A 13,098-nucleotide genomic window follows, 5' to 3' on the forward strand; every position below is an offset into this window, starting at 1 on the left:
TGCATCAGCTGTGTGGCTAGGCATAGCTCAGGCCAGCAAATTGGCCTCTGGTACATGGCACTGGAGAGCAGGAGAGAGACACCCTGATGCTTAGCAAAGGGCTTCTCAGTCCTGAGTTTCCATGAAAAGTGATCCCTCCTCCTGATCGCCATGTTGGGCCCTGTGTCACGAATGCCAGCTTTAACCGGACAGAAAATGCTAAGAAGTTTCACCTTGATTGTCTTGATAATATAAGAGAAATTTCACCTTGCTTCCAGGTCCTACACGGTTGTTTGGCATTTCACTTCCTTCCTTATCCTGCCTCAATCTGACATGCTTACATTCTGCAGTTGTATGCACATTTTTGCACTGGACAGCATCTTCACACAAACCAGGGAGGGTATCCTCTATGTGGACTACCCTGCAATGTCTGGGGTTACCATGAATCACATCCAAAATAAGTCCAGCACTTCTAATGCAGAAATGTTGGGCTTAGTACACACATGCAGAACATTCTCCAACATGTATATTGGAGAGTCAGCTGATGCTTCTGAAAACATCAGAAGTGCTGTTCATGTGCTGTGTGACTGCATTAAGCTCTCAATGGGCTTGCATCTATTATTTCACCTCTTTAGGCTTACTAAATATCCAGAAAACCTAAGCAAATCCTCAAAATCCTGCTGGACAACATTTCCGGGTGGAAAAGGGTGATACGTCTGGGACAACGGACATAAAGGCTGCATGTAAAAATGTGTGTGTAAGCCAAGTGACAGTGGATTGCACTGTCAGGCTTCTGCCTCTGCTATGATGCCATTACAACGTGGATCTTGGCCATAGCAGGGGTGGGTTACCCCTGACCCATAAGAGGGCTGTAGACCTGACCATTAAGGATGCAAACTCATGTCACTGTCCTGATCCTTTCCAGTCCCTTTCTTCAGACACCACCTCTCCAGAGGTGGGATGTGTTCAGATCCAATCCTGTCCTCCATTTTTCCTATTGTTCTGTTCTTGCTCAGGTGATGTGGGGTTGGCATCTTTCTTCTAGGGCTCCTGCCTTTCCTCACACAGGGTGAAGGTACCTGATGCCAGTCTTGTATTCCACTCAAAAGACCAGGCCACGGGACAGCATCTCACTTGTGAGCATCCAGTTCTTGTGTTGAGCCTGGTTCTATCTGCCTCAGTGTGGAAACAGAGGGTTTTAATAATTCTGGTTTACATTTATCCACAGTGCTCCAGAAAGGTCATAGAAAACAAGCATTTAGCATCATGTTCTGTGGGGTGTTTAACTTTGTTTTATGCCAAGCTAAACACAGTGCTGGATAAACAAAGTGTAGTTATATGCCTTCCTGAGCACAGAGACAAAAGATGTGATGTAAACAGAAAGGACAGAAGTGTTTTACATCTTTCCTGAGATGAACTGTCTCTTCCCTGCCCCCCCCCATTCCACATATTCCACAGTTCCCATCTCATTTTCTCTGGGCTTTACTCTCAGCCTTCCTGCCTGATCTGCTGCAGGCTGCGTAGGTTCTGAGATTCAGTCTTCCTGTGGGGATGGTTTCACTGACATAGGTGATACACGTGTACCCCAGCAGCTGCCAGCAAATATTCTCAACATGACTTGGACAGTGTAGCTATCTTAATCCACTACAGACATCTTTACCCTATCATGATTAGATATAATCGTAACATTCCTGCAAGTTGTTCAATATAATGTGCAAATTCAAATCAAATTCTCGATGTGTGATGTTTGAAATTCCCCTTAAATCTCTGCTGTTTGGCTTAACATATACATACACAGACAGAAGGCAAAATCCCAGCATCATTGAGGTGGGTCAGACTGGAAGGCAAGAAGGTTGAATGTTTCATTGGTTGCACCAGTGGAGTTTGGAGTCTCTGAAGAGCTGCTTAAACTGGTGGAATTAACACCTCACAGAGAAGACAAGAAGCTTGTACACTTTTTTTTTCTTTCCTTTTTGAAATCCAGTAGAATAACTCCAATGGTGTAGCTGTTTTCTGTGAAAGCACCTGCACACTCTTGTTTTTTTGCAAAGTTCATGAATTCTGTGGAAGTGAGAATATGAAGAGTTTATAGATTTTGTTTTCTTCTCCAAGAGTTCAGATCTTTTGATTTAACCATGTAACACTCATCTAGACTTTATCAGAAGTCTTTGGCTTTTCAAACATATTTAGCTGAAATAAATAGAACTTTCTAGGAAAAAATATTTAGTGCATTAGGACACTTACTTGAAATGCATGGAGTTTAGGATGAGGGGCTGAGGGATGCAAACTGTAGCTCTGCAACGTTCTGGCACTTGGAACAAATAAAGGTCTAAAGCTTATAACATGTTTGAACCCTTACAAAGACAGAGACAGAGGCTTTTTGGATAGATAATGAGCACAATATAGAATGTATCTGTCTGGGACATGATTGAGCTTGCAAAGAAAACACGGAGGTTAAATCCCTTCATGAAGCTGGCACAGCACTCCTTTGTTTTTCTTGATTTTTGGCTATATAATCTCTCTTGAACAAGGTGTGTCTCACAGACTTAAGACATCTTTTCAGTGTACAATTTATTCCACTGCAGGCTTTGAAGATGTTTAAACATGTGTGGATTTAGTTGGGGGAAAAGAACTGATTTTATTTTATTAGTCTCAATGTGTTGCACAATAGGATGAAAAACTACCCTTGTTCCTTCTTATGTTCCACTCACGCCTGCAGCTCCTTCACATGCAGATGCTGCCATCAAAATAACTGCAGCTTAAATCTCTAAATTTAGGTTGAAGTGGTCTGCTCATTTGCATGGTGCAAATAGAGATCTTGGGGGGAAAAAATCAGGAAGAGGTATTTCCACATGACAAGTGGAATCCAGATCTTCACTTATTTTCACATCATAGTATTCAATTACAGACTTTTCCTAGGAAGTGTGGCAGGTTTAGTGACTGTGAGGATTAGTGGAGAGATAAATGATTTTGCCATCTGGAAAGGACACCTTCCTGCATCTTGTCTTCCAGGCAAACAATGGGTAACTGTCCTAGCTCATTCCATTTTTATTTTGGTCCATAAATATTAATGCAATACTACAAGACAGGATGACTAGTAAATGTAGTATGATTATAATGAACAAGAATTACTTCAAATATGGTGGCAGATGAGTGTGTCTATAGGATAAATGAAAGAAGGGAATGTGCAAAAGGTAATACCCTCTTGAGGAAAGACGTTCTGCTTTAGTCTCATAGGAACACCACTGCTGAGTAGATTTTCGATTTTCTTCCCTGTTTTGCCTGTATCCCTATATCAGGCTCCTGGGTCTGTGGGATCTTTTGCTACCATGAAGCACAATTTATTATTCTGGAGGAATAACAAAATGGAAATCACTTGCTAAAAATCCCCAGCTAAAGCTACAACAGCAATGTACGCAGTGTGGTCAGGATCAGTCTCCGAGTAGCAAAGGACTTATCTTCGTACTACGCTTATCACTGGCCTTGCAGTGCTGGCCCCACAGCTCTCCCTCTGGGAAACTTCTTCAGCAGACCAGTGACTCATAAACACCCAGGGCGCAGAACAGAACAGACACCAAGTTTCCCTGTTGCTAGCTGCCTGCGTGAAACTGTTTTGCCTTCCCCCGTGTTCCCATCACATCTGACAGCCAGCACCTGACCCCAGGCATGGGGAAGCCCTCACTTGCCTCGAGCTGAAGCAAGCTCCCTGACCAGAGTGGCATAGGGGTATTTCCAGATGGATGGGGCTGAGAGACAGCCCCTTTCAGCAGTGCCTGGGAGGAGAAGCAAGCTGTCCCAGCAGCTCTTCGGCATCTGAGGGTGTCTGCATGTGGGAATAGAAATTAAGCAAGCAAGTAACTGCTTTTGAAGCAGGGACTAGCTCAAGTCATAGGGCCTTTATTGCAGACTTCCCCTGAAATCAAGGTTATGCACCTGAAGGCTTCCAGAATCTGGTGAAATTCAAGTAGATTTGGAAAAGTGTCCTTGCAGCTAGAAGACAAAGGCTGGGGAGGTTTCTGACTAGTCCAAGGAGGCCTGTGGGCGAGCCCAGCTTTATGTTCTGTGCATTGCCTGGATTCCAGGGCAAACCTGACTCCTTTGACACAGTGTGAACTGAAAATGAAAGCTTGTCGCTGTTCCTGCTGCAACTTAGCATCAAACAGTTATATTTACATACAGTGATTGCCTGTAGTTTTAATGACAGTGTATACAGAAGCACACAATTTCTTAAGTCATCAGTCTCCTAGAAGTGTAATGTTACCTGAGACTAACCAGTGAGAAATGAGATTACAAGATTAGTTACTTAATAACATAGAATATTCAATCATTATTCAAAACTTAGAATGCTAGAAAATACAGGTTCAAATAAAAGTATGCAGTAATGAAAATATCACAACAATATATTTAAGGAACTCTGATGCAAGAAATAAAGAAGAAATTTGATTTTCCCCAGCTTGTAGGAGACACTCTGATGTTACTATGGAGGTATAACAGAAGGGAATCAAACCCAGAGAATTTAGTTACCATTGCAGTTTTCATTCCTCATCTGCTAACATGCTTTCCCTTATAATTTTAGGGTTTGTCCTTTTGTATGTTTAGTGGCAGATTGGTTTAATCAGATTCTTTTCTAAGTAATAGTTATACTCTTCAGCAATTAACTCTACAGAAAGCAATTCCACATGTCATCCCACTGTTTATTATCCAATCTTCCTTTAAGAATTACAGTTAAATTGGGTGGGAAAATAGCAATCACATAGAGAGTTCTCATCTCCCCAACAGGAGATATGAACTGTTGGTGTTGAGGACTTTGCAAAGATCCTCAACGCTTTGCATTGTCAGGACCTTAAGTCCTTGAGAGGATACCATTCACTCATACACACAGAGGAGGCATCGCTGCTGCAGATGCATGGAAACTTGTGGCTAAACTCTCATTTCTCTTCACCTCATCTCTTCCTCTAGCTTATTGAGGTAATCTGATACAGCAGGGCTATAATAACCTCTCCATATTCTGAATGGTGATAAGGACTGCAAGATAGATTTCAAATTCCACTGTAGGGTTAAACAGTCAGGATAACAGTCAGGTTAAACTATCTTAAGCAGGAAAGTAGTTACGCAGCAGAAGAAACAACTCTCAAAACACTGTTTTTTTTTCACATTTCCACATCTTTCCTCACTGGCAGCTTGCATTGCTCTGAGCAACCTTGAACACATTGAGTCAGTGAGTATTGTAACACCATGCTGCTTCTTTGTCAAGTACCATTACAAAATCTATCATCAGTGAAAAATTCCCAACGTACTTTGTGGAATGATAGTGGTAGTTTATGTCCCAGAGGTTTCTGGCTTCCTTCTGCTGGCACTAAGTAACACTTCAGATCACACGCAGTCCTGCTGAAGTACTAATCTGCAAATGAATACATGTAATGTCACCTGTTACATTGAATGTGCACACTGTGCCCAAATCAGGCCCCAAATGTAGGAAGTCTCTGTGCGCTTCATTAACAACCCCGTCAGCAGTAAGCAGCAAGTGATGAAGACTTTCAGGATGTGTTGTAAAAGCTATTTCATTCACAAGAAGAGTAAATAGAGCTTATGATGTATTTTATGAGCACAAAGTACCATTTCTGCTTATATGTTGGGGTTTTTCGTTCGCAAATGGTAAGATTTTGCTTCTAACAGAAAATTAGATCCAGATTCACAGCTGCTCTCTATCGGAGAGAAACCCCCTAGTGCAAAAGGCGACTTTCAGCAAGGTTTCAGAACAAAGTTTGCTTACAGCATGAAAACTGCAGCTCAAGAGTGAGAACAATACTTGGCACATATAGAAATGAGATGTAAATTCAGTGTTCAGCAGCCTCAAGTTGCCCTGGGAATATAAAACTTTAAAAGAGCTTTTTGGAAAGGTTCCACTCTGCTGTTTTGATTAAAAGTCCTAGTTCATAGCCTGCGTTACCATGGAATTGATTCTCTTTAATTCACATTAAATATTTTAACCCGTTTTTAACTCAGGAGTAGTTAGGAAGCAGGTACCTCTTGCTATTCTGATTAACTGAGCTTATGTATATGTACTGATTAATGAACACCTTACCTATCTTGTTTACTTGACCCTCCCAACCCCCATACACACATCCAATCCTGCTTTAATTTAAAACAAACAGTAAAAAATAGGAGGAAAAAATGTTATGGCATTAAAACACAGAAGACTGAGCTTTAATCCCGAGATGTTCTCTATGTATGCAACTGCTTCTGAAGATAATGTGAGATAGGGGTATTCCCTGACTCTCTCATGAGCAAACCTTTAATTCTGAGGCACTGTGTGCACATTATTTTTAATAGCTAACTTACTCCCATGGTGCTCCCTTTGATGATGGCTCTACGCCCTCTGCCACTTCTGCCTCCCTAGCACTAAGTAAGCATCAGGGAGGAGCCCTCATTAATACAAGATTTGCAGAAACCAGCTTCTAAGTCAAGCTTGTACATGCCTGGGCTTATGATGAGATGAATTTGAACCACTCCCTAAGACGGAGTTGCTCCTCCCCTCCAATTCAATTTGGAATAACTTCTAAGTTGAATTACTTGCCTCAGTAAGACAAGAGGTTTGCAGAAGTACGCAAGGTCTTGGATGAAGGTTTTGCCTATATATGTTTGTGAGTGAAGTCAGTGGAAGGGAAATAATAGGGTTTTGCTTTAAAGGAGTTAAAGTCCACCAAGCTAAACTGAGCTCTTCCTTTAGCACCAAGCTATGGTCAAGACACTGTTTTGTGCTAATACATGCTGTGTTTTATTGATAAATGGCCTATTCATAAATGTTCTTTTCCTTACTGTTGTCATTTAAAATCATTATCATAGGGTAATAGTCCTAAAGTCCTAATCCTTTCTTATGTATATGGGGCCTGCTACTATCACTGAGAAACTTTTGCAAGATTATCTTAGTGTGAACTTACATAAGTCATTCTTTACTTCCATAGCTGTCTCTTAAGAGGTGGCAAGTTAAAAGCTGGTTCCTGCTCACATAAAACTGGCTTGCATGTTATGAGATAATTTTCTGTTATTAAATGAGAAATCCATATTAACTGCCAATGAATTCTAAGGAAGCAATGCTAGGGGAAAGAACAGAATTACCAAAAAGGATGCCAAACAAAAGGACCAAAAATTTTGTATTGCACTCCAAATGATATAAACTCACACAAAAAAACCCCAAAGAGAAACATCCAGTATTGACTCCTCATGGGAAAGATATTCAGAGAATGCAGTTGTTTTAAGAATGATTCAGATGCAACGGAGATACAAGCTCAAAGAGTAATACACATCCAATCATGCCTTTGATATATTTTCCTCAGTTTAATCTGTTCATAAATCTTCCATGACTAACATGTGATTTTCTTCACTTGTATAGCCTTCCTTTGAAATTATTTTCAGTCAATAGCTTTCAGTCTGCGCATACAGTTTATTCACAAGAAGTTGCTTTTAAAAGTTCCTGATTTATCTTGGCTGCATACAAACACATGTGCATTAGTATTTCAATGCCAGCTCATGTGAGCAGCAAACGCAGAGATTTCAGTGTTCACTTGTTTTCAAAAAGAGCACAGGACTTTCCCACAGTTGGCACGTTAGAGTTGTTATTTCCAAGACAGGCTTTTGCACTGTCTAGTGTTGCACAGATAACATGAGGAATCCAGAGTGCTGGATGACAGTGGCTTGCACATACACCAACAGCTCATAACTCTTTGGCTGATAAGTTGAGATGTGAGTTAATGAGTTTGATGGACCATCTTAAGATTCAAGCTAAGGAGAATGCAGGTTCTGCTGCAGACATGCTCACTTTCACATGGAAGTTTTCTTGAGGAGAACAAGCCAAAATGAAATGGATAAAACCTGGCCAAAGCAGTTCCTTTTCAAAGTGAAGCATGCGCTCTGCAGGGTTCACCACACCCTGATAAAGAACGTCAGGTTGAGAAACCTGAGTTCAGCTTTGTTTCCAAAATAATGCTCTTTCCCTTTAATCAGAGGGATGTAAAGCAGGTTGAACTCTGCAAACTCAGCCAAGAAACATTCTCATGACATACAACACAGCGGTGAATCACCACCAGGGCAGATTTTAGTTCTTGTAAGAATTGCTTTGCCAGATTGGAGCTAGAACTGCAGGGTTTGTGTTTCTTTCCCTTGGTGGTATGAAGGATAACAGAGCAAAATATTAGTCTGTTACATTTTCTTTCCCCCACCTCTCTGTTTCTTTTGAATTAAGACTATCCTTCACAAAATTGCTACACAATTCACTGCAGTGGCAGATGTGTTAAAACAGTCAGCAAGAACCTGTAAGGTAATTGTTGGTGTCTGTGAGCTGATAATAAACATTTGTTTTACTTCCAGTGCTAGTTGTGTATTTAGCTTCACACCAGAAGGAGAATTTGGAGAAATATGTTCTTATTGATTACACCAGGAGAGGTACTTCTGATTGCTCTGGGGTTGCTTTCGGAAAATGTCACTCAAAGAGAGAGACTCAGTAGTTCATGTGGTTTGGGGCTACCAGATCAAGAAAAACATGAGAATGTCATTGTGAATGTTTTCCCATGTTTTGAACCACATATACCAGAACACAAAAATTTGTATTTGTCATGGGGGAAGTAGACTTCACATGCTATTTTCAAGGCACGACAGCTCTTTTTTGAAGGCACCATTCAGAGCATGAAACATGGCAGGCTAAGGAAAGACTGGAGGTAGTGGTTCAAAGTTTTTGTTCAACTTCCTGCTGGCCAAGGAAGTTTATTTCCTTATGTGTGAAGCACAGACAGTGTTTACACTTTTACAAACTGGAAAATACAGGAGGGAGTAAAATCAGGAAGGCAGGAAACCAGAGGCACTTTTAATCCTGGATCTCTAATGAAGTCCATCAGCATCCCGATGGCTGCAGTCAGCAGTAGGATATTCAGAACATGTTTAGATGGTGCAATACAAGAAGTAATCATGCTACCTCTAAACCGAGTTAGCTTTAATAGCAGAGTAATAAAGCTGCATTATTATTATTGTATACTGTCTCAGCTAATTGCCTTGCTCATAAGCTACAGTGAGCTCTGTACTGGCATGAGTGGGCTCTTTCTTGTCTCTAAATTAGCTCAAGGGTCTTCTCACACAGCACGGAGTTTTAGAAGGCAGGCACGTATTTTCATTTTCCAGTAGTCACATATTGCTACATTCATTCACTGTGGGTAGTCCAGACCCTCACAAATCATGCTGATTGACATACAAAACACTGTAAACAGAAGCACTGTCCTTGCTCTGCTTGAAACATGAAAACATGGGTTCCTTTTGCTTATTTGGGGTAGCAAGGTCTTGTGTTAAGGCAAAATTGCTCAGAAAATTGCCAGCTAGAAGGAGTTTTTAAGAGCGAATGACACGTAGCTTCCTACAGACCTTGCATAGCTTTCACTGGCTTTCTTTCAGCTGAGGAGATGAAAAAAGGAGAAACAGGACTTGCAGGGAAGTGTTACAGGATCCTGCTGGTATTCAAGGACACTCTTGCATAAACACACATTTCTTTTCTCACAAGCACATTTTAACTCTTGAACAGCTGAAACATCACTGCCATTTTTGGGGGCTGAGAAAACAGATCTCATGAACTGCTGAATATTTTCAGACTCAGCTTGATGTCCTGTAACCTGCTGCTCCCTCTGTTTCTATTTTTGGTTTGATGAGAGGTGGACTAGATCCTTACAGCTTCCAACTCTCTTCTGTGTAAAGTGTACTTTGAGTTGGTTGCACCTGTGATCCTTTGCTGTGGAGTTCATATTTTTAAGACAAACCTTTGCAGTTAGGACAGTTTATTTATGTTTTTGCTTTATGTAAAAGCAAGAAACCCCACAACACTGGAAGATAAGAGAAGATTTGAAATCAGATTAGCCACTTGCTTGCCACTGTTTTCTGACTCATTTAATTCTTCTAATTCTGGCATTTTTAAAGGAATTGTAAGTCTTAGTCCTATTGGTAAAGACACTAAGCTACTCTAGTGCTCCTGGCTGGCACAAGGCAAAATAAACATCTCAGATACAGAAACAGTTGCAATTATTCCTACATAAAGCTTTTGCTACCTTTTACCCTAGAAAAGTAAGGTGTTTGCACGCTGCAGTCTTAGACTACTGATAACGGTGACTTTTTGAAAAGCACAGATGAAGTCAGGGTACTGTTCCTCAAAAAAACCCCATGGTGACTCTTCCATGTAATCCTATTGCCTTACTTGGAGCTGCATATTGGCTTTCTTCCAACACTGAGTTAAACTTTTTTTCCTCTTTTGTGGAAGTGAGAGTCACAAAACTGGCTGCTAGGTGATTAACAATGCCTCTTAAAGACCTAAGCATCCTGCAACAGCATGTCTCTTCTTGCCACATAGCCAATGCCCAGTGGGCTGGGTGTGCACCCAATCTGCTTTCATACAGTCACAGCATTTGAAACACTACTTCAGTAAAAACACCTGGGCGAGCCCAACAGAGGAGGGAGATGGTGGCATGGGCAAGGTGCCAGCAGGCACCAGCTCCTGAGCCCCCAGTCCAGGCGATGCTCCCACCCTGGGGGATGGCGTTCAGCCATCAGCTGCTCCTGGGAAGCAAGGCTGAGCTTTGGCAGACTGTCTGCTGCCCACAGCAGTGGTGGTGGCAGTAGCTGAGATGAAACCACCAGGTTTCATGGTGCTTCAGCACCTCCTGTGTCCTCTGACTCTTCTCTGGGAAAGGACACCCCTTTGCCCAGGAGTTTTGCACCTAACCACAACCAGTTGTGCACCTAGCAAAAAAAAATCACCTCTAAATGTCCTTGTCATATCGCCCTTTTTGCCAACCCTTCTGGTCCCTCCCAACCCAAATCTATGATTCTATGATTATAAGTTATAACTCTTGTATCCAAGAACAGTGACAGTGAGGTCACCTCTGCTGAGCAACTTCTCTTACAGCTAGGTGCCCCTTTTTTTGATGTTACAGAGGGGTGGGGGAGAGGCTGGGAGCAGAAGCAACCTCAGCAGGGAAAACTGAGCTGTGGCAGTCCAAGAAATTCCTCTTCCTGGCTGTTTCCTTTGACATTCTGCCTGAGGTGCTGCTCTCCCACCTGTGCCTCCACATTCCATACTCTACCTCCAAGCCTCCTGTAAGCTCCCCAAGAGAAGAGTTTGGACTAAAATACTGAGATAGAAAATGAGATGTGGGCACAACTTTGCTGTCCCTTTCAGTCTTCTCAGGCAGCTGCCTGTTTACAGGAAAAATAATACAGTTGAAAAGACCTATAAGGAGACAGAAACTTTTTGGTATAAGGAAGAAAAAAAGACACAACATAAAACTGAAAATGTAGTGTGACAGCCAAAATGGAGTGGGATTGTAAAGCAGGGGGGAATGGTGAAAAGCAAACAAAAAGGGAAATTGGTTTTGATGGGCTGATGGGAAGAAAAGTAGAGCTGGAAAATCCTGATCTATTTTTCTAGTCTAATAGCAGAGGTGGTGTGGGGCCTGGAGGAAGAGAGGCTGAGCACCAAGGTATCACCCACCAGGGACACAACGGTGGCTTTCATGCCTACCCAACACCAGGCAGGGGGAAGATAGGACACTTTGCATTGTATTACTTGCATGTTCAAAGCAGACAAATTGGCAGGTTAATGGCTACCAAAAATCTTAACTAACTCAGTTCCAGAGGGAGCTTTCACCGAACAGCCTGCACAGCATTTAAGTTGAGTTGTAATTATCATCAGGGTTTTTTGGTTGTGATGATTTCTCATGCTGCTACTGTATGTATATTTGTTTAGAAGCTGACACCTTAGAAACGGATAGTGTAGGTGAGGAGGTGAAGTCTGTAGATGTCCAGCAGATTTTAACTGCCTACTCCACCTACATACACAATTTAAAAAGTATCAAAGTGGGATTTTTACATTCAGAAGAGGAGACACTTTGATCTCTTTGAGCAGTAGTTGCCCCTCAAGACTTAAAATATTGAATGAATAATATTTTTTCCCAGTTGTTATGCCAAGACAATATGCTTTGCTCTGACATGTTATAACATAAAGTTATATAAATTGAAAATGAAAGTGTTAATACCCTGAACAAGCTTTTCAAAATGAAATGGTTCTGACTTTGGATCAAAAGCAAAGGTCAGATTTCCCTACAAAATAAATTCCAGATCTTTGGATCCATTTAGGACACACAGTTAGACAAAGGCTGGAAAGCAGAAACTACTGAATTTTGACATTTATGGGCTATTGCCATACCTTTAAATTTGCATGCCAGACTGGTAGTGCTTGTATAAGCACATATTTTTAAAGGAAGAATTTAATTAGTTTCAGAGACTGTCTAATTTTCCTTGTTGATGCAAAACACTGCTGGTTTTATGACACCTGCTGAGGTAGTGACATTCGTTATTGAAGGATAGTGTCTGTTCTTACATCTTTACTGTCATTTTTGTCTTAATTGTTAAATCTAAAGAGGAAGCTTACACACAAGCCCCACTGCATTTATATAAGAGAGGTCAAAGCTGGCATTTTTATGTATTCTGCACTCAGTGAATGGTTTGTTGTGGAACTAAAATGTTCACCTATGAGAGGAGAGAAAGATCCCATGCTTGCTTTCTTGGGAGCTGACCTTCTTTTCACATTTGTTTATAAATAGCCTTTCATTACAAACCAGAGAAGAACACTGCAAAAGGATTTTCTTGTTCCTTTCTAATGTATCTTCCTTCTGATTTCAGCTTGGGGAAGAGCTGCTGCCGCCACATACCTGGTTGGCTTTATACTTCTAGTCATCTGTTTTGCTCTGGCCATCATAGCATTTGCCATTGACACACTTCGGTTCAACTTCATACGTGGGATTGGAGGCTTGCTTTTTGTCGCTGGTAAGGCAGTATGTGAAGTCAAATTTAGCTTGTACAGGTATATCCATACTAGAACTGGTATGTGCCTCAGCTGATTCTATACCCAAATCTTTGCCTGTGTGCACTTGAGCTCTCTATGAAAAATCATGTAACAAAGACTGTTACAGCAGTGGATCAATTTTCAAATATTCCAAAACACGGGTGAGTTTAGCTACAGGTATTATGGAGGCAGGCAACGTGATGGGTGTTAGCTTAAACATTTTTTGTCTTCTCCTGTTTCTTCAG

At 41.3% G+C, this 13,098-nt stretch overlaps 1 protein-coding gene across 1 annotated transcript in view; it reads left to right on the plus strand.

The window, feature by feature from the left end:
- Positions 1 to 13,098, plus strand: part of LOC308064922 (p53 apoptosis effector related to PMP-22-like) — a 58,880-nt gene that overhangs the window by 9,401 nt on the left and 36,381 nt on the right. Inside the window, exon 2 of the mRNA XM_080390196.1 lies at positions 12,691 to 12,834. Within this exon, the coding sequence (XP_080246322.1) occupies positions 12,691 to 12,834 (144 nt within the window). The remainder of the gene's footprint in view (positions 1 to 12,690; positions 12,835 to 13,098) is intronic.

This window comes from Falco punctatus (assembly GCF_963210335.1).
Source record: "Falco punctatus genome assembly, chromosome: 5".
In the NCBI taxonomy this organism is placed as follows: Eukaryota; Metazoa; Chordata; class Aves; order Falconiformes; family Falconidae; genus Falco; species Falco punctatus.